The following is a 22,429-nucleotide window of genomic DNA, read 5'->3' as shown; positions in this document are numbered from 1 at the left end:
GGCATGGTATTGTAGCCTAAGATGAACCAAACCAAATCAAAAGTCATACATTTCAGAAATGCGCTTCTTGCATTTTCAATGCCACTTCTTTGCCTACAAATATACGAGACAGAATTTTCTTGGCTGCTTCCAGATGCATGCCTGAGGATTGATCTTACTCAAGGGAGAACCTGGCCATAAATAATGTATACAGCCAGTTAGGTCATGATAAAATTAAATAACCCTCTTGTAAGCACTTTAAGCATGGACTAGTTCCACAAAACTTCAGTTTTTATAACAGAACTGCAGTAATGTATTTCCAGAACATGTTATTTATGAAACTGTTCTTATTTATAGGAGGGGTATTTTTGTGAGCATGTTCACAGCTATTGTGTATTTTAGTTTGCACACTGTGACTATGAATATTTAGCTTATCCAACATAGCAGGAAGGAAGAGTTAGTTGCGTGATCAGTTCATGTGAAATCATTAGCATCTGCAAATTAGGAAATTTAAGGAAGTTCAAATGCAGTAGGGGAAATGATAATCTGAGTAACTTTGTGACTTGCAACATTTGCAATCGAACATTTGTTTGCAGTTTAAAAAGTGTCAAAGCGAAACACAGAGTCTTTGCAGCTCCGATCCATAATCAAACACAATAAAGGAGGAGGGTTTTTTCAAGAGGAGGTAGGTGACTCTCTATTCTTTATTTTTTTTTTCTTTTGCCTCGAAATAAATAATTAGCTTGTACAGAATCTAAATGTTTGCCAAGGATAAAATTAGGTTGACTTATAGTACAACATGTACAAAATCTGTATTAGTTTACTGCTTAAGAAAACCTAGGCAGAATGTTTGTGATGCATAAGCCTATTTGATTAAAAACATGAATTTGTATATATATAAAACTTCTAGAGCTTTCTGCAGGATTCAGGAAAGACTATGAGATGTCTATGATATCCATTGCTGTATTTATTAAAAGGGCAAACTAAAATGAAAAACAAAACATAAGAATTTAGTGGTGATTAAAACTTACATTACAGTGATGTGTGATTGTGTAAGAGTGCAGTAGTATCTCTGTAGAGCTTAGTACTATTTAACAGATATTAAAAAAAAAAAAATCACACTTCAGCCCTATTAATCCAGATAAAATTAAAACCAAACAAACTAACTAACTAAAACCAAAACAATCAAGCAAACAAACAAAAAAGCAGACTCACTGAGGAGGTCATCAAGAAATATTCCAGCACGGAAATTGCCTCTGCACGGGTGAATATTTCAGTATGTATGCATGGAACTCGTCTTGTTCATAAGAAACTTTAATTGGAAGAAATTACTGTAGCTTAAAGAAAACAATCATTTCTTGGACAATCATAGTTATCTTGAACAGTTTATTTTGCTTGCAGCCCTGGGACCCCCAGTACAAGAAGGAAATTGGGGCAGGTTCAGAGGAGGGCCACAAAGATGCTCAGAGGGCTGGAGCAACTCTCCTATGAAAACAGGCTGAGCGAGCTGGGGCTATTCAGCCTGGAGAAAAGAAGGCTCTGGGAAGACCTTCTAGTGGTGTTTCAGTACATACTCTTTGCCAGGGATTGTACTGACAGGACAAGGGGTAAAGGTTTTAAGCTAAAAGAGGGAAGATGTAGATTCTGTATAAGGAAGAAATTCTTTACTCAGAGAGAGGGGTGAAGCACAAGAACAGGTTGCCCAGAGAAGCTGTGAATGCCCCCTGGAAGTGCTGAAGGCCAGATTAGATGGGACTTTGAGCAACCTGGTCTGGTGGGAGGTGTCCCTGTCCATGGCAGCAGGACTGAGCTAGATGATCTTTAAGGTACCTTCCAGTCCAAAACATTCTACAATTCTATGATTTGACGTTTGTTATCTGGCATTTATTTTGCAATAACTAAAATAAATGTTATTTTCTATACCCTATTAATTTCTATACCCTATTAATTATTATAACTAGAAATATGTGGGTTTTTGTTTCTTAGGAAAAAAAAAGTGAATCCTGAAATAAAGAACATGGGTATTTGATGCAGGAAGGCACCTCTGGAAACTGTCCAGTCCTGCCCCCTGCTCAGAGCAGAGTAAGCTGCAGCAGGTTGCTTAGAGCTGTGTTCAGTCAGCTTTTGAATATCTCCGAGACTGAGGACTCAACAGCCTCTCTGAGCAGCTCTGCCAGTGTCTGCCCACCCTGAAAGTAAAAAGTGTATTCTTGAGTTTTAATGGAATGTCCCATATTTCAGTTTGTGCCCATTGCCTCCTGTCCAGTCACTAGGCACCACTGAGCAGTCTGGCTCCCTCTTCCTTATTCCTCTCACTTGATAAGATCCTCAAGATGAAGATGACCATTCATCTTCCCAGAATGAAGTTCCAGCTCTCTTCACCCCTTCTTTTATGAAAGCTGCTCCACTCCCTTAACCATATTCGTGGTCCTTTGCTGGACTTATTGAGTCCATGTCTTGCTTGTACTAGGAAGCCCAAACTGGCCACAGTACTCCAGGTTGGGCCTCACCTGTAGTAGAGAGGAAGGATCACCTTCCTTGCAGTGCTGGCATCATTACTCCTGATGCCAAGGTTGCTATGGATTGCCTTTGCCATAAGGGCACTTGCTGGTTCATGGGCAGCTTGTTGTTTACCAGGACTCCAAGGGCCCTCTCTGCAAAGCTGCTTTCCAGCAAAACATCCTCAGCCTGTGCAAGAACCCCAAGAACTCATTTTCCTTTAATGAAATTTATGAAATACTTGTCAGTCCATTTATCTGGCCTGTCTTGGACTCTCTGAAGCAAAACAGAATAGTGGTATATCACTTCTCCCACTTTCGTACCATTTCAAAAAATGAAAATACTGATCTAGAGACCGAATTGGTTCTGGAAAAGCTTAATTAAAGTATCAATGTGAGGTAAATATTTAATTGCCTTGTGTGTGTTGCCCTGTTTTTATCCCTATGCCTCTGGGTACGCTTAGCATGTGTATGGTGCTCTCCATATGTCCACAATGTATAAGCATCAATTTATGTCCACATCACCCGGAGAGTAAAATTCAAATTTTCATCTCTAGAAGGGTGTCGCAAGCAGGAGTGCTTTTCCCAGATCCACTCAAGAAAATAAAGTCAATGGTAGAGCTAGGAATTAGAACCAAGGAACCTTAGTCTCAGGTGGCATTTTCTGGTAGCTTCCTAGACTCACACCCTGAGAGAAAAGACAACAGCCTGTACAGACTAATAGGGTAAGAAATTAGAGTGTTTAAGTCAGTATTGAATTGATGCTTTCTGTAAAAACTGCTACAGATACGCCACAACTTTTAAATGTGACCTTGTTTTCCTTCTGGCATGTCAGTACTAAGATCTTTCCAAAGCATACTGAGTTTGCCCATGCTACAAAGGATTGAATATGCTCAAGTTCACTAGCATACAATGAAAGAAGCCACTTTACCAGGGATATGATCACTATTTCTGAGTAAGTCAAATCATACATCTGGAAATGTTAGATAATAAGCTTAGCAGTATTTTAAATGTTCTCCTTGATAAGATTTTGCTAGTGAAAAATTAACCATATAGTCTATGTCCGTACATCTAAATAAAAGAAAGCTAGGGCTTTTCATAGCTCCAGGGTCATGTAGCACTGGCCAGCTCATATCCACATAGCTTAGGTTAGTCTTACAGCAAATCTGTAAGACTAACTAATCTCTCTCTGCCTTGGAGAGAGCTAGGGGGTGAGCTAAGAACTGAGGAGTGTGGAAACCAGATTCTTGAGCTCCCTCTGCGTCCCTCCCCCATGCAGTAGCATAGCCACATGCTGAAAGACCAAGGCACCAGTAAGGCTGGTCAGGAGCAAAAAAAAAGAAAAACAAACAAAAAAATGAAAACAAACAAACAAACAAACAAACAAGCATAGAGTTAAGAATGAGGGAAACACTACTTGCACATGTTCTTGTTTCTGTTAGTTTGATCCTCCAAATAACACTCCCAAGCAGTCTGAGATAACTACACCTTTCTTCGGACACCCTGAGACCCTGAGGTCTGTTGAGAGCAGAGTGAGTTTAACCATACCTGTTTGCAAAACATCAATCTGGGAGAAGATGCAGGGCCTGAAAGTACAAAGCTCCTGCAGATGTGGTGCTGGAGCCATTTGCTTAGCTGCCAGGCAGAAGGTATGGAAGAGCAAGGCAACTGAATTAAGTCTCTCTGCAGCTCCTCTATCCTTCACCCTGCCTGCAACCCAGAGAAAATTCAGGAGACCTGGCTATGTGTTGGTACTTTCAAACCTGGTGGGGCAATGGAGAGAACACAGCAATAACCCAACCCAAATCTCTTCTTGTGTAATTTATTTTAAAAGTCAGTCATCAGTGAAACACAAGTCTATTGGGAAGCAAATTCTGTCAGTGCTCTGGTCAATGGAAAGGGACATTTCTTATGAGGAGAGTAAACACAACTTCTACTTCTACTGCAAGCTCACTGACAAGTCCAGATCCTGGACACAACAGTGCCAGCAAGCACTCCTCTAAGCAGGAAGGGCTGCAGTTGACTTCTTTGGCAGTGATCAGATCAGTGATCAAATGAGCATTTCCATGAGAAAACATGGAGAACATTTACAGAATAGGCCTGCTGTCATTCATAAGGATTTGAAAGCCCAAGAGTCACAAGAACAGACAGAAGGAGATGACAAGAAGAATGAAGCAAAGACAATAAAGGAAAGGAGAGCAGAGAGTTGAGAGAGAATAAGGAAGCAAACACCTAAAATTGAGGGTAGGATGAGGAAAAGAACAATGAAAGGTTAAGAGTCATTAAACAGAAGGCACAAAACCGAGAAAAATATGGCTATATGAAAAGAACAGGAGGTCTTGAGGTTCCTGTGCGCAGTTCTGAGGAGATCACTGAGAGCATGGAAGAGTAGAATAAGTGTTGAGACCCTTATCTTGCAGAGCATTTCAGTGCTGGTCCTCCGTACAGTTTGTACCTAAGATTCTTCAGTATCACTTCCCAGCAGCTGTGGCCACATCCTCACTGTAGCAGAATGATTTGCAAAGAAAAGATTGATGTTGCAGAGATAAGCAGAAAGGCATCAGGCTACAGTGAAGAGTCGCTCTGTCCTGGCTCAATTTCTGGAGACTGTAATGGACAGGCCATGCCAAGCCATTTCCATGTCTTCTTCTGAAATGACCATAAAAACTAATGTAGAAAGACAGACAAGTAAAAAACTATTAGCAAGCTTCTTCTTCTCCTGAGTTCATAAGAATTTATCTAACAGTGTTGGAATTAGCCTTAGAAATGCCTGCAATCAAGAAAATGGCTACTAGAAAATTACACTACTATGAAATACTAAAGCAAAAAATACCATGAATTGCCATTGCTTCTTAACATATAAAGGAACAGAAAAACAACTTCTGGTCATAGTGAAAGGAAGTGGTGCTGGCGCTTTCCAGAAAGAAGAAAGGGAAAGGGAAAGGGAAAGGGAAAGGGAAAGGGAAAGGGAAAGGGAAAGGGAAAGGGAAAGGGAAAGGGAAAGGGAAAGGGAAAGGGGAAAGGGAAAGGGAAAGGGGAAAGGGAAGGCAAGGCAAAAGGGAAGGGAAGGGAAGGGAAGGGAAGGGAAGGGAAGGGAAGGGAAGGGAAGGGAAGGGAAGGGAAGGGAAGGGAAGGGAAGGGAAGGGAAGGGAAGGGAAGGGAAGGGAAGGGAAGGGAAGGGAAGGGAAGGGAAGGGAAGGGAAGGGAAGGGAAGGGAAGGGAAGGGAAGGGAAGGGAAGGGAAGGGAAGGGAAGGGAAGGGAAGGGAAGGGAAGGGAAGGGAAGGGAAGGGAAGGGAAGGGAAGGGAAGGGAAGGGAAGGGAAGGGAAGGGAAGGGAAGGGAAGGGAAGGGAAGGGAAGGGAAGGGAAGGGAAGGGAAGGGAAGGGAAGGGAAGGGAAGGGAAGGGAAGGGAAGGGAAGAGAAGAGAAGAGAAGAGAAGAGAAGAGAAGAGAAGAGAAGAGAAGAGAAGAGAAGAGAAGAGAAGAGAAGAGAAGAGAAGAGAAGAGAAGAGAAGAGAAGAGAAGAGAAGAGAAGAGAAGAGAAGAGAAGAGAAGAGAAGAGAAGAGAAGAGAAGAGAAGAGAAGAGAAGAGAAGAGAAGAGAAGAGAAGAGAAGAGAAGAGAAGAGAAGAGAAGAGAAGAGAAGAGAAGAGAAGAGAAGAGAAGAGAAGAGAAGAGAAGAGAAGAGAAGAGAAGAGAAAAGAAAAGAAAAGAAAAGAAAAGAAAAGAAAAGAAAAGAAAAGAAAAGAAAAGAAAAGAAAAGAAAAGAAAAGAAAAGAAAAGAAAAAGATATTTCTTGATTTCCATCAGTGACCCTGAGCTAGAGGACTACTCATGAAAGCAAAGCCATGAAGTACCTTGATAAAGCAGGCAGCGATACAGGTCCTCTTCTGCATTCACACAGCCTGATTGGGAAGGTCTATCCTTCCATTTACTGTCTGTATAATGCTCTACCAAAGGTAATATTCACACACTCTGTAAGAGATGACAAAAAAAAAAAAAAAAAAAAAGTAGGCAAAAAAGAGGACCGGCTAGGTATAAAATTTGGTTGCTGCGTTTTCTTTAGGAAATTAAAAATTAAAGAAAAAAAAATTAAAATTAAAGACACTCAGCAGAAGGAAACAGAAAACCAGACATGCAAAATAAAAAAATAAATAAATATTAGAAAAACATCAACAAGTTTAAAAAGACCTGCATATAATCAAAGGATTTAAAACAAGAACTGAAAAATTATTTACTTGTACCAGAAGCAGTGAATAGATTTCAGCCAGATCTCCAATGCCTGTAATGGGAGCTTAAACAATTCACACATATGTAAAGACCTTATGAAATTATTATTCTGTAGAAATAGAATATAAAATACATAGATAAGAAAATCTGATTAAAGCATAAACACATTCTCACACAGGGAGTCACATATCTCTCTCATCTATGAGCATTTGGTCTGTATATCCATAAAAAATTGGATAAAAATAAGGAAAATAATTTAATATATTTAGATTATAAAAAGATTGATATAATGATCATACCCAAAAAAACATTTAACTCAGAAACATATTCTGCTAATTTTGATTTGGGTATCATCAAAGCCCTAGGTACGTTCATTACTTTTCCCAGCTTCTCAAATGTATTTTGTAGCCCAAGTTAAATTGTGCATCAGTGTAGTTTAAAATTATTATGGAGATGGTTCTATGAGATATCTTCATATTTTTATTACAAAGCACATATTCTAGAGGTTCAGTTGAGTCCAGAGTAAGATTCAGCAAGTTCTGGACCCAAAATAAATGAACAACATAGAAAGTGCAGAAAAAAAGTATTGTATTTAATAGTGATAGAGATGCAGGAAACTATACCTAACAATTGTGATTCTTTATTATACTCAGTCTTCTGTGAAAACAGGTGAAAAGTGAGGGACCACAGTAAATAACAACAACTACAAATAAATAAAGAAATAAAACTCATTCAGGTTAGTCAGGAACTGACAGAAATGTTCAGCTTTATGATGAATGCTTCTATTGGAGACATTCAGGAAAATGGAAAAGCAGATCTGTGGTCAGGAAAAAAAAAAAAAGATTATAGTAAATTACAAGACAACAAAAAACAAGAGAACCCACAAAAACAGAAATACCCTTTGCTTCTAAAAATAATAATAATAACAATTATAAAAAGTGATTCAGGGAACTGCTCCAAGCATTATTAATGCTTTCCTCTTTCCTACATGAAATTTTGAAATCAGCCTGAAAAGCTTTTCAGGCAAGACTGTAGATTTGCCACAGTCAGAAATAAATAAATAAATAAATAAATAAATAAATAAATAAATAAATAAATAAATAAAGCAGGTCAGTATTTAATTCCTTCCAAAACCTGACAAAGCCTTTCTCCTCCTGCTTTGCTTAGGTAGTTCATATCTCATGGGTGTTTTCCATGCACACCTCAGATACTGACAGGAGCAGGCAGATGCTTTGAACTTGACTTGGTGGTGATGCCGGCTTTAAAAGAGCACTCACGGAGAAGTGAGACAATCGTCCATAGCCTGACAGAGCCAAAAAAAAATTTCTCCACTTTCCAAAAGGTGCCTTCAACAAACAGCTGAAAGCCAGTGTTCACTTTACAGCAGAAACAGGAGTGCTGCGTAGGAAAATTGGCAGGGTCATTCACAGGATAGGGAAGCAAGAGAACATGACTTTTTGATGGTATGGTTAGGACAGATATTGAGAGAACAGCAAGCTGAAGTCATGGTCTCTGCACTGAAAACTGAGTGGATGTGTCATAACTTGTGGTGTCTCCATCTCAAATCGCTGTGTTGTAATAGCTGATAGTGAGTCTGTTCCGTTCTTTCAAAGAATAGGTGCCTACCAGAAGTCCTGAAGCACAACTTCTTCTTGGTTTTTCTAAAGAATTTGTTCTAGGAGTGAATTAACATCTTTCACACTTCTCATGAAGAAAATGAAGCTTTGCAGAAAAAAAAAAAAAAAAAAAAAAAAAAAAAAAAAAAAAGTGTTCTTTGTTATCACCCTTTTTTAATTATTATTATTTTGTTTTTCTTTTCCCTGAAGGCTTCATTACCTCTTTCCACAGAAGGAAAGATGTTTGATACTCTTGGACTCATTTGGATGAGTTGGTGGTGTATGACACTATTTCATCCCTTGCATGCTGACCTCCAGCGTATAGAGCGTGAGTATGATTTTGCAGACATAGTCTGAGAAATAGGGTTTACTTCCTCATTTATTAGAGATATTTATAATTAAGCTGGCAATAGTCATCTTAGGTCTGGCAGATACTATCCTCTCTACTCAATAACAGCATGTCCTTACTGAACCTGTTCTTTAACCTGTTAGGAATCTGTTCAGCAGAGACAGAAGAATCACCTATCACAAATTTGACATGGAATTGGAGAAGAATGGAGCTGTCCTGGGAGAGTAGCAAGAATTTCCCTAGTTATACTTGTATGATGACCAGCGGTGATAGACATAGAAGGAAGAAGGTACACTTGCTATTCGTTGATAAAAACTCATACCTTTTACTTTACTTCTTATAGACTACATTTACCTTTAAAAAAATGGATCAGTTGGAGGTAAAATCTGATAAGTGACTGTTTGCAGTCTACAGCTTGATCTGTCAAGAGCTATGAAAAGCCACCACTGACACCAGGGCATATTAATTGGAAGAAAAGTACCTTGTGCACACTACAGAACCGAAGTTCTGTGACCAAAGTGGATAGGAGATGATAGCCTGAAGTGCAGCTACAATGAAGTATGAGAAGGAATATAAACGCTGAAAAATCATTATGCCACAAAAAATAGGTTGTGAGACTAAGTGAGGAGCCTAGATAATTTAGAGATAAAAAGGTCCTTCAGATGAAAAGTGAATTCCCTGAATACTATATTGATGTTCAACATCTCAAGGTCTTCACCTGTTTCCCAGTAAACTGGATCTTGCCTCTAGGACATGTTGTTATAAGCTCACACTCTCAGAACAGAAAAGGTGATTGGGTGGAGAGGGAGGAGGCAAGAGGGAAGGCTTATTTAGCACAGAAAAGCAGATGCTTATTTGGAAATATGTACTACAGTAACACCACACTGTTATTGAAGATTATAAGCTTAATGCCATAGACACCTTTCTTAGCCCCTGGGGAGACCAGCTGAGGACTTCTATTTAACCAGGATCCTCTGGTTAAATTTCATCTTGGTTTACCAGTTTAGTCACCATCTTCTCTTATGGGGTAATATTAGCCTTCTCTAATAGTCACACACTAGTGTAGGAAGCTTTTTGTGTACTTACGTGTTCAGTGACTCGCCTTCATTCTACATTACCCTCAAGTGTTAAAAGAGGAAGTTAGTTCCTGAGACTGAAATATGCGTAGATATATATACACACTAGATTTTGGCCATAGGACTTGTTGCTGACTATCGCTTTCAGAGTCAGTGTCGTCTAACACAGCAGAGGAAAAACGGACAAATAGGGTATCAACTTGTTACTTTTCAGGTGGAGAACAGAAAATGCTGGTTTTCAATGGAAAATAGTCTACCTCTGCAAGGAGGGATAAGCTTTACCATTGAAGTACCAAATACAAACATCTCAAAACATTGCCGATTTATCCCTGAAGGTAATGCTTATGAGCTGGGTAAGGTTTTCTCCTTTTGCATTCTTTTAAAGATAAACAATGCCATAGAAAACAATTCCTTACATAGTAATTAACTATTCCTTTGTATTATTTTTTTTTTAAAAAAAAGGTTGTTTCTTTGTTTATTTTCAAATCTTTTAAAATTATTTGCTCTCTAATGACTTTTCTGCACTTCTGCAAGAGAGTTATTATTAAAAATGTATCAGTAATTACATTATTCTTTTTCTTGCTAGGGCTCCAAAATGTCACTAAATTACAGTGGTTTTAGGACTGTATTCAAGTGACTGTTCTGGCTATTATGAGTTTGAATCTTAGTGCTTGCATCTTTATTAAATGTTTTTCTGCTGGGCTGTGTTGGGTTTGTCAGAAGCCAGACCACAGTGCTAGCAAAAGGCACAGTCTAGAGAACAGTGAAACCCATAAAAGGGGAGGAAGAGAGGAAAGGAAATGCTGGTGATAAGCAGATGGGGGCAAACTGAATGTAGTAATCTCCTAATCTGACCTTGGCTCTCATACACAGTAGGGTTCCTGCAGCTGGCATGCACCCACTGTGCTAAGATAATGGTTCACAAATAGAAATACTCTGTGTCTGTCCCATTTGTGCGTTAATCAAAGTGGGATTTAGGCAGATCCAAGATTCATAAATCCAAACTGGCGTCTTTATGGCCCATTTTCAACTTCCTTCTGAACTCAGTATTCTCCATTAAAATCATTCAGTCACAGGTACTTCTGCAGCGTGCACAGCTGGGATGCTTCAGATGTGACAGAGAGGATGTGCAGCCTGCTCATATCTGAGCAGAGAAGGCACTGCCCTGCTCATCTTTTCCTGGGGACTCCACAGAGGAAACTTTCTCACGGTGCCGGTCAGAGTGAAAACAGGACGCTGCCTTTTAAAACCTCTTTCCCAGCCAGACCTCACGTCCACGTGTGCAGGTTCCCCAAGGGAATCCCCACTGCTTCCTGAGGCACCCTCAACATGGGGCGCTGGAGGGCGTCAGAAGCAGAAGTGGAGGAAGGCCCCACCCTTTTGCTGAAGTTGGGGCACACCGCAGAATTAAGCAGAGAATGGGCTGAAGGAGAAGGAAGAAGGGGGCCGAGCATGCCTGCACAGCATAGCTGCGAGGGAGCCTCCAAAGAAAGGAGATCCCCACTTGAAAGTGCTCCAGGAAAGGGCAAAGTTGCTCTCTCCAATGTCAGGGCGGAAAGCTCTAGTGAGTGGGCAGCTTGATCAGGAGGCACCTCAGGAGAGGGTTCCCGAGTGTTGGTCACAGAATGAGAAATACTTCTTACTGTGGCACCAACGATGGTGTTAAAAGCCCATGTGCTTTGCTTTACCAATGTGAATGCTCTCCTTTCCCAAGTCTCACAGTTCAGAGGTAGGCAAAATACAGTGCGAGTGCAGTTTTCTCTCAACCGTCACTGCTAACCTAAGCAATAATTGGTTGGAGATGCAGGTCTAACTAGCATATCCAAGCATGTGCCAAGACAGAACAGAACAGAACAGTTCAGTTGGAAGTGACCTACAAAGATGATCAAGTCCAACTGCCTGACCACTTCAGGGCTAACCAGAAGTTAAAGCACATTACTGAGGGCATTGTCCAAATGCCTCCTGAACACTGGCAGGCAGGGGCAGCAACCACCTCTCTAGGAAGCCTGTTCCAGGGTTTGACCTCCCTCATAGTAAAGAGATTTCCCTAATCCCAGCCTGACCCCCCAGCACAGCTCTGTGCCGTTCCCGTGTGTCCTGTCACCAGTGCCCAGGGAGCAGAGCCCGGCACCTCCCTCTGCGCTCCCCTCCTCAGGACGCTGCAGAGAGCACTGGGGTCGCCTCTCGGCCTCCTTTCTCCAGGCTGGGCAGCCCAGGTGTCCTCAGCCTCTCCTCATAGGACTTGCCTTCCAGCCCTTCTACCGGCTTTGCTGCCCTCCTCTGGATGCTTTTGTAGAATCATTAGGTTTGGAAAAGACCTCCAGGATCATCTGATCCAACCATCCCCCTATCACCAATATCAGCCATTAAACCATGTCCATAAGCACCATGTCCAACCTTTCCTTAAACACCCCCAGGGACCATGACTATTTCAATGCCTGACCACTTTTTCTGAGAAGAAATGGCTCCCAATTTCCTACCTGAACCTTCCCTGGCACAACTTGAGGCCATTCCCTCTAGTCCTATTGCTAGTTATCTACAAGAAGGGGCCGACGCCCAGCTCCCCACACTTTCCTTTCAGGTAGTTGTAGAGAGCAATAAGATCTCTTGAAATATATAATATAAATACTTGAATTTGTAATATATATGTTAATATATGTATTATAAGATATATAATATAAATACTTTGAATATAAGAATATTTCATGTACCTTACTATTCTTTTTTATATTGTGGAGCCCAGAACTGCACACAGTATTCAAGGTGAGGCCTCACAAACACTAAATCCAGTAAGAGAACCACCACTTTTGACCGGCTGGTTATGCTGTGTTTAATGCACCCCAAAATGTGGTTTGCCCTCTGGCTGCCAGGGCAAACTGCTGGCTTGTGCTGAGCCTGCTGTCACCAGCACCCCCAGGGCCCTTTCTGCTGAGCTGCTCCTCAGCCATTCAGCTCCTGTCTGTGCCAGTGTCTGGTATTACTCCATCCCTGGTGCAGCACTCAACATTTACCTTTGTTGAACTACATACTGTTGCTGGTCACCCAGTGCTCCAACCTATCTACATCCTTCTGCAAGGCCTCTCATCCCTCCAGAGAGATAACACTTCCCAGTTTAGCGTCACCAGCAAACTTGCTGAGGATGCATTCCAGTCCTGCATCCAGATCATGGATATAAATGAACTAAATCAGCCCTAGACCTGAGGGAACACCACTAATGACTGTCCACCAGCCAGATGTATGCCCATTCACTGCAACCTTTTGAGCTCTGACATTGGGTCTGTTCATCACCCAGTGCAGCATGAACCTGTTCAGCTCACAGCTGGACAATTTATCCAGAGGGATGCTGAGAAGGACAGTAGCAAAGGACTTACTAAAATCCAGAAAGATTACATCCACTGCTATGTGGATGCATCCCTCTGTCTTGGAGCAGTCACACAGTTCTTCCTCCTAACAGAGACTGCTGTGTTTGCAGGCAAAAAGGGGTCAGCCATTGAAAACTTCTCCTGTGTGATTTATGATGTTTCTCTCATGAACTGCACTTGGCAGGCAGGCAGGAATGCTCCAGGAGATACCCAATATTTTCTCTACTGGAAGAATTCAAGGTAAGTAAGCCTGCTTGAGTCTTGGAAAGTCTGAATTCTCACTCAACACATTACACTGCCCGCTACCCATCTTTAACTAAAACACTTTGTTATATGCAGAGATGATAATGAGACAGAATGTGAGCTTTACATTAAAGGTGAAAATGGCATGCACACAGGATGCAGATTCCAAAATGTGATGATTGAAGGCAAAACTACTTATTTTCTGGTGGATGGAATTAGCAGCGATTCCCAGATCCAGTTCTATGATGAGTACATAGAGCTGTGTGAAATTGGTAAGTACACAGCCAATGTTATTTTATTAATTACTGCTGTATTAAAAAAAAAGGAGGGGTGGGGAGGGGAGAGGGGAAATTCTCTCTGAAGAGAAAAAAAGAAGAATAAAATAAAAGTGCATAACTACTACAGGTTTCTATACAGTGGTTCAAACTTGGTTCTTGAGAGCTGACAATATATGTTTCCAAAACTTACTACACTGAACAGACACAGAGACTGCAATAGCAGCTTTGAGAAGAGTGTGAACAAATCCATGGGACCCAAGTGATGAAATGCAATGGTTAATAACTTTCAAAGTCAGCTTTCTGGTGTGCTCATTTCACCATCCCAATAATGCACTGAGAGCTGCAAGAGCAATGTGTCCTAAAGCCAGAGGGAGGGTTCAAATGGCATATTAAGACTGTATTAGTGGATACCTACATGCGAGCTAGGTGGTCAAGTTCTCTAAAACATGCTTCTGGTTCCACTCAAGATGCCCTCAGACATCCACAAGGCTTGCAGTTGTGTTCAGGACTTGTGAGAGACCAGGGTCTTTCTGAGTGTCCTATGTGGTCTGAAACCCACAGCGCAGGAGAGTTCAAGCAACTGACTCCTGCCTGCAGTCGGTGCAGGCTGGAAAGCCAGAGCTGTTCAGCTGAGCACACCTGCTCCACAGGGGGCTTTGCAGGCACTGTAGGCACTACTGATGAGATCTCTGCTGACTGTAGTGGTTAGACACCCAGGTCACCTGTAGACAGCTGTATTGTAGGCACTCAGATTCAGATGCCTCAATCTTCTACATGAATATCACCATGTGGATAAAAATTTCCATCTTTTTTTTTTCCTATGGAGACTTGCATTGTCAATGTGAAATTTAGATGTAGAAGAAAATGGTGTGCTGCAGACTATATGACTGAATTATGCAAAATCCTTCATACACTTTTTTACATGAACTTCAATGTCCAACAGCTGTAGCACTAGATTCTCTAGTTTTTCTGTGTATTACTTCTGTTTACCAGATAGTATTTGTTACCATTAGTAGTGCACGGCTGTTTATAAGCTGCCTCAGCTTCACATGCATTTTACTATGAATGAGTTGTAGCTGATTACAGACCATGTCTACATTAATTTTTTCATTTCATTCCATTCCAGAAAGACTCACTCCTCCGTTAAATGTCAGTGTCAACTGTACTGTCAATCCAGCAGGTTGCACAATTACATGGCAAAAACCCCGTGCAAGTTATGAGAAACCTGAACATTGTTTTACGTATGAAATTAACATACAAAATAAGGTAAAAACAATTTCTTGGTTTGAATTTGGCACCATACCTAGCTACATGTATTTACATAGCATGCAATGTTCTCTTTGCTTATTAACTTCTCTCTCATAAGCTTTGTAGTGTCCTCCGGCTCTGGTCCTGGTGTTCTAACTTCCCACTGCTTGTGAATTTATTTCAAACTAATGAGATTGGCATAGCAGAAAAACAGAGAGAAGGGAAATGTTATGAGGGGTCTCTGTCCAAAGACTAGGAGAGCACCTGAGATGCTGTCCTGCATCTCCTCACAGAAGATGACCATATGATTGCAGCCCAGTGATCCAAAATGAGATTCGTTCTTTGGCACCAGCCTCCAGCCCAGGCCAGGGCCCCTCATGCTCAACCTGCTTCACAGGGTACCTCAGCTTCAACCACCCTGATGGCATTTTGCAGATGCTGGAAAACTCAAAACTGCCTCTGAGTTTCAGCACATGGGGCAGTTTTTCCCCATCTCCTCCACCATCTCCCCCGTGATGTCACACTCTTCGACAGCCTTCTCTCAGGCACTGTTCTCCTTCTGGTTAAGACAACCCAATCCTCATCTTTCTGCACAATCCATCTTTTTCTATATGAACCTACCTTTTGAAATCAGAAGCTACTGAAAAAGGAAGCTATTCCTCAAAAAAAAGATGCCAGCAACTCAAGGGAAAGTTACAACTCAAGTTCAGTCTACAACTTCCTCGTAAGGGGGTGTCGAGAGGCAGGAGACCTTTTCTCCATTAACACCAGTGACAGGACCCGCGGGAACGGGGTTAAGCTGAGGCAGGGGAAGTTTAGGCTTGACATCAGGAGGGGGTTCTTCACAGAGAGAGTGGTTGAACACTGGAACAGGCTCCCCAGGGAAGTGGTCACTGCACCGAGCCTGACTGAATTTAAGAAGAGATTGGACTGTGCACTTAGTCACATGGTCTGAACTTGGGTAGACCTGTGCGGTGTCAAGAGTTGGACTTGATGATCCTTAAGGGTCCCTTCCAACTCAGGATATTCTATGATTCTATGATTCTAATACAGGCCCAGGGCAGACATCTGCAAAGGATGCATTTACTTTTCAGTAAGTTATCCTCTACTCTCTGTTCAGTCAGATGTGGTATTTTTTACCTCCTAAGGTATTTGACAAATTGTGTCCTCAAAATGCTTCTTTCTTTCCATTGATTACAAAAGGAACATAAGATGGCTAACTCAGATGTAAATGTGTAGATATTTTCCCCAAAGTGAGCTGGGAATTATCTTACTGTATAGGCAGAGTACTACCAATTTACCATGGTAACCACAGGAAAAACGCAGAGCAATACAGAGAGCATGCCAATTTACCACAGGTGAAGTATGTCTGGTATCCATCAAGTACAACAGACAAGAGGCTGAGGTATCTGATCCTCCTCCACAGATCTCAGAAAAATTTCTTGAACCCACAAGTTTGAAAAGAAATAAGACTAAAACAATATTCTCAATGTTTATTTTAAAGAAACGTATGTCAGCTCTTCTTTTCTCTGTAGCAGTAGGAACGGGTGGGATTCACTTTTCCATAACACCAACTCTCCTGATGTTACATGTCATAAATGTTTCCAGAAGCTCACCTTTCAATGCTTTCTGGGATCCTTACTAAAACCACTGCAGGTGATATTGTTTCCTAATTTTTACACTTATGCTTGTTTCTGTCTTAAATATTTACAAATTTTCAGGCTTTTTGGTCATGGAAAATATTTGATTCTTGTTAAGTAAATTTTGACGGTATGGAATGTGTAAGTATTTGTCTAATAGAAAATGTATGCGTGAGTATTTGTCTAACAGAATTTGATTGGAAGAAGAAATTTGCTGTTCACATCAATTTTGTGCCATGTTATCAAGAAGACAGCAGAAAACACATCTTCCAGATCTGCTATGTTTAGAGGGTGTATATAAAGATTGCCTAAGATTTTAAACTCGATTACTTCATGGTCAGTATGGCCAACAAGTCTACCAACTGCCACTTCACCCACAAGACCTCTGTTCACAAGCATCAGATCTAGGAGGGCACCTTTCCTAAACAGCTACCTTATAGTACCTGTACCAAATTCATGTTTTCTTCCTTTTCTAAAATGAAAAGGAGGAAGCCAAAACTCTGAATGAAGTGCCATATTCTGAGATGTTACTGGAGCAGAATCTCCATTTGGACTTTCCAGTTTATAATTACTTATGATTTTTATAAGTGAGAACCGGAGAACAGAAGAGGAAAAAACATTATTACTTGACAAGAAAATCATAAAAATAAAGATTTATCTTTGTTTTGCAGGGTGAGCATGACAAAGATAAAAAGGATCCTCCTGTAATAGTAAGTATTCTTACCCTATACATATTTGCACTTCTGCCCTCTTTAGCATGTAAATTACTATTATATAGAACACATACATATATGTTATTTCATATATTACGTATTATATTATATATATATTATAACATATATATATGTTATAAAATATACATATAGTTATTTCTGGAGCTATAGCTTTTGCATCAACATAAGAACTCAGGAAGATATTTTTCTGTGGTATTTTCATATGTAAGTTTCTTAATATCTCTCAACAACTTTAAACTTCACAACAGAAACACTCAGTGGTAGGACGAACTAATGTATCAGAATTTAAAATTTGGAGAAAAGAACACTTAACAACCATGTACCTACAAACTCATACAAATTAGTTTTCCAAACTTTATTAATATTTGCCTCTGGAATGAAATACACCATCTAAATGCTTTGATTTTAGGTAAACACAAACAAATACGAATTCGAAAATTATAATGTGAAAAAAAAATACATTCTGAAAATCAGAGCACGTGGAAACAGCTGTACTATAAACAAAAGCTGGGGTGAATGGAGTAAACCCATAGAGTTTGGTAAGCCCATGGAATATATATATATATTTATTTTATTACAATGTTTGCAAACCTTTCTCTCTCGAACTCATATATATATGACTAAATCTTGATTCTTACCCAATGACGTGGAAGGAACGCAGTAGAAACTATTAACGTAGAGGAGATGCTCAAATACTGCAAAATGGAGGCTGATAACAACCTGTGAGCAGTTGTGATTGTGAAGACAGCTATTAGTCAGATGCCAGGGTTATAGGAACTGGCTGAGATAGACCCAAACTATCATCTGCCTGAAGCTCTGAGATTTCCTTTAAGTTCTTGAAGATTTTATCACAATCATCCTCTTCCTACTGAATCCTTTTCACCATTTCCTAAATGTTATTTTTTTAGTTCCACTACTGTCTCTGCTTTTCACCCTGCAACTTTCTCCTTCTCTGGATTTTTTTTTTTTAATTGATCTCCACAGTTTACATGTTCAACTTGTTTTAAAATGTTTTAAATCAGATGCCAAGCTGAAATCCTTTGGATTATTCAAGAGGTTAAGGTGAAATTGGAGTTAATTACCGACAATCACAAAAGTAGATTTTGGGCACACTATGATGTTTTTCCCTTGGATTTTTCAGGTGAAAACGAAGATTACTTCCTTGTTGTGCTTTTACTTCTGATAGTACTTGGAACAATCTTAGTGACACTGCTCCTTTTTTTTCTTTGCAAAAGGTAAATCAATCTTATTAATGTAGGTATTTCTGTGAAACACATTCTTCCTACCTCTATAAGCTTCAAGAATCTGGTTATCAATATCATGAAGTGTTATTACCAGTATTGTTTGGGATGGCACTGTGGAACACAAAATCACAAGCGAAAAAGGGAGAAAGACTGATGAAGTTAGGGACTGATGCAAGCAGACCTTGGGGGAAAAAAAAGTCTTTGTTTTTAAGTATTTAACATTGACATTACTTTACAATCATTGACTTCACGTAGTGCAAGACAACAAGGAAGCAGTATAAATGAATGTGTCCTTTGATAAAATTTCTCACATAGTGGTGGAAGAAAGTTATTTACACCAGGCGAGCTACTGAAAATCAGTTTAATAAATTATTTAGTGTAGCTTTAGTCACAAAGTAAGCTTAAGTTACTTAAGTGATCAGTGTAAGAAGTTACCCACCAGTCTACACAAAATATTTTCTTTCTTCTCACTTAGTGATTTGTAGAGCAATAAATAACATCCTTAAGGTACAACACAATGTTTGTGTTATATTGCTGGTATTTACCAGTAATTTAATTTATTCTCAATCCCATTTTGTATCCAAAGGTATTGCAGTTTCAAAAGAGTATTTCCTCCTATTCCACAACCAAGAGACAAATTTAACACATCACATGATGAAAATATCCAGGTATGCTTTCTCATTTATTTAGTCAAATTTGCTAACTAAAACACACAAGCTCGAATAATTAGCATATAAAGATGAGAACCAAATTCCATTAAAAACTAATTTGATCCTGTGCAAAGTATGTTGTTTTGAAACTAGAAATACTCTTTGTGAGTGCTGAGTCCAGAGATTATCTTGTGTGTGTTTGCATCGTATTTTAAGGTCATAGTTATTTTTAGCAGATTGGTAATTTCTGTACTTACTGATTTTGCAAGGTTACTGTTTATGGTTTGAAAATAGTCAAATCAAGGAAGCATTTGCCAGTAGTATTTTCTGGTATTGGTGATCATGAAATGCATATTTGCATATATAAAGCCCGATATATACTTATGAAAACTCTTTTACATTGGATCGTAAAAAAGTAGGGCTGGAAAGAGTCTCAGAAACTTAACTGGTCTTTCCCTTTGGTTCAGCACAGGATTAGTTAACGACAATTTCAATGTTTTGGGCAAATTGCATTCAACTGACATTCTATAGCATCCTTAGACTGCATGTTATGTTTACCCTTACTTTCAGAAACTTTGTCAAAGTAGTCTGTTTTACTGAATTTAAAATCCACTACTTCCAAACCTGATTCCTTTCCTGTTTACAGTACTGTATGTACTTGAACACTGTCAACAACAGCTAACGCTCCCAGTCTCTGTTCACGTGTCCTGACAACCAAACTCAAACCATGCATGTTTCTCTTCTATTTGGTCTATGTGAAGAGTCCCTTGCACTGCTCCTGCATGATGGAATGCCCACCTTGTGTTAATTAGCTATAGATATTTAAGTCACCAAATGAGGCTAGTTACTTATTGCCTACAATGTTTCAACAGGCAACACCTTTTTCAATAAAGTTTGAGAAGTGAGAACTTTTCCTTCAAGTTTTCACAAAGGCTCTTCAAAGCTATTGTTACTGAAACTCCTGTTTTGGTAACCGTATACCAACAGGTTGACCTACATATGATAGTTACCAGCTTTGGGGTTAATACTAGGTAGACAGCAATGCAACTTGGATGAGTTTCCTCATCCATATGTTACAAAAGCCTGATACCTCATTTCCTATCAGGCTACCAGAACAAAGGCTGCAGATCAGCAGTTCACAATCCACCAAGTTATAAATTGGCATTTGCTAGTAAAGTAGCAAGCAGTCCTTAAATCTTGCAGACCCTCCATCTCGATGTTTACGCTAAACTTGAGGGACCTCAAAATCCCTGTGCTCGTATTAGTGGAATAACACAAACACCACCCAGAGCCCAGGTTATCTTTGTGGATGTGGTTTCATAAACTGTGGCATGGGCACTTCCACGCAGGCAGCAGCTGATCAGTACTAATTGCCAAAGTTCAGGTTCACAGCTGCCAACCCTGTGAAGGTATTTTTCCCAGTCTCTTACCTGCTGAACACCTTCTATGCTCTTCTTCGCCTATTTTAGTCTTAAAAATTAGTTTCATCTCTTCTTCCCAAAGATGATCACTGGTAGAGATGCCTGAATGATGTAATCCTTCAAAAAGGATAGAGCAAAAATGTGTTCTCAGAACTTCCCCATCTAATTGAATACCAGGACTACATATTCCTGGCGTTTAGGTCTAATACATTTATGAACTCTTCTAAACTTACGGTGGTCCTCTGCTTCACGTTTCTGATGCCTGTATTTCCTCATTTTGTCCCTCCTTCCTCTAATGACCTTTTCACATCTTCTCATCGTTTGTCCTGCTTCTTGACCCAGCTTTCTGCTAGGTCATTGAAAAAAATCATGGTTTATAACTGTAAACTCTGCACCAGGTTTGCACTTGCTTCCTTCACATTTATGTTTAAAGAGTGTTTGCTTTCCCATTTTATATGGGTAAGATTCTACTCAGTTCAGACAATGCTCCTTCATTTTGTTTTAGTGATCTTCCTTCACTTTGTCATTCTTTGTTTATCCCCTGCAACTGCAAGCATTTCTTATGCATCAGAATAGCAAAACCGTTATGCCTTTGAAAGAAGGTGTGTCTAGCATTTCTGAATGTTCCCTGCTCTACAACAGTAAATCTGTAGCTTTCCGCAAGTTAAAGGCTAATGAATTTTCTCTCTTAGACAGAGAACATGTTTCCATCCAGCCTAAGCTGTACTAAGGAAGTAACTATGGTTGAAGAGATGACCTAACTTTCTAAAAAGAAAACAGACTTGGATTCTTCAACACAAAATCACGCATCATGACAATCTACAAGCATTTAAGGTGTTCTTCACAGTATAGACTAGAAATGAACACCTATGAAATTTTCCCCCATTAAAAACAATAAATAAATAAATAAAATGGAATAGGAAGCTTTCTAAAATACAGGCCTTAGATTTAGATTCCTGCTTTTATATGTATGTGTAAAATTCCAGATCTTTTTCTGTTAAATGTATTTTTCAAAATAAACACATTTTACCAAATATGTGCTTCAATAAGGCAGAAAACAAATGCTTTTTTTAAAAGTCATTTATTATTTGCCTCTTATGTTCCCACACCGCATAATCACATTGAGAATTGCTGCTGCATGACTAAGGGAAGCAATATACTAGAAAAATGAACACCTAGTAGTACATGCTGAAATGCACAGCATAGCTAATTGCAGTTCCACTTACAGAACAACCCACTCTTACATAGATTTCTTTTCCTATTTCCTCTGGTTAAAACCAAATTCTGTAGTGGGGGGATGAGATTTGTCATCCCCGTGTTCAAGAACTGCTCAGGTAACTGTCATGCTTGGTTCTTCCTCACAAAGCCAGGCCACCATGCACTCACAGAAAGGTTATGCAAGGTGCTTTATCTCTGCCTTCCAAGCCACTGATGTAGAAAGTAAACCAATGCAATCTATTTATACAGACAACCTTTTCCCTGCCCCCCCCACCCCCCCAATCAATATAATTATAACTGAAACAGCAGCTTGATTGGCAAGGTCAACATCAAATGACCTGCTCACATCACAAGAGTGCTACCATGACTGAACAAGATAAAAAACCACCTGCAGTAGGTACATAAGGTTTGCCATTAGCCTGTGTACAAAGTAGCTATGGAATGTACTTACATTCATATAAAGATGTTGAAAGCAGTGCTTGTGCCAAGGAACATCATGTTGGAGCCAAATAATCAGACAAAGCCATGTAGTAAATTTAAATACCTCATCTTGAGTAGCAACCTCAGAAGGCACAAAAAAACCTCAGCTCAGTCAGCCTTCAGTGACTCATACAATGACATAGTTTCTTTCAGATACAGGGCAAG

General features: G+C 39.8%; 1 protein-coding gene across 2 annotated transcripts; it reads left to right on the top strand.

The window, feature by feature from the left end:
• The first annotated feature begins 504 nt into the window (after window positions 1-504).
• On the top strand, window positions 505-22,054 carry LOC101794111 (granulocyte-macrophage colony-stimulating factor receptor subunit alpha). Of its 2 annotated transcripts, none has more exons than XM_013103315.5 (12): window positions 505-664; window positions 8,532-8,649; window positions 8,814-8,959; window positions 9,961-10,099; window positions 13,219-13,348; window positions 13,448-13,623; window positions 14,756-14,895; window positions 17,189-17,227; window positions 17,661-17,790; window positions 18,393-18,486; window positions 19,082-19,163; window positions 21,259-22,054. In XM_013103315.5, the coding sequence occupies exons 2-12, from the start codon at window positions 8,562-8,564 to the stop codon at window positions 21,325-21,327; spliced, it is 1,233 nt and encodes a 410-aa protein (XP_012958769.4). In that variant the 5' UTR covers window positions 505-664; window positions 8,532-8,561; the 3' UTR covers window positions 21,328-22,054. The 2 variants fall into 2 exon arrangements, with proteins under 2 accessions (XP_012958769.4, XP_005010287.4); XM_005010230.6 differs by having other exon boundaries at window positions 506-664; window positions 9,961-10,081.
• The last annotated feature ends 375 nt before the right edge of the window (window positions 22,055-22,429 follow it).

Source organism: Anas platyrhynchos, chromosome 1 (assembly GCF_047663525.1).
Source record: "Anas platyrhynchos isolate ZD024472 breed Pekin duck chromosome 1, IASCAAS_PekinDuck_T2T, whole genome shotgun sequence".
NCBI classification, from domain to species: Eukaryota; Metazoa; Chordata; class Aves; order Anseriformes; family Anatidae; genus Anas; species Anas platyrhynchos.
This window is presented reverse-complemented; position numbering and strand designations above follow the sequence as displayed.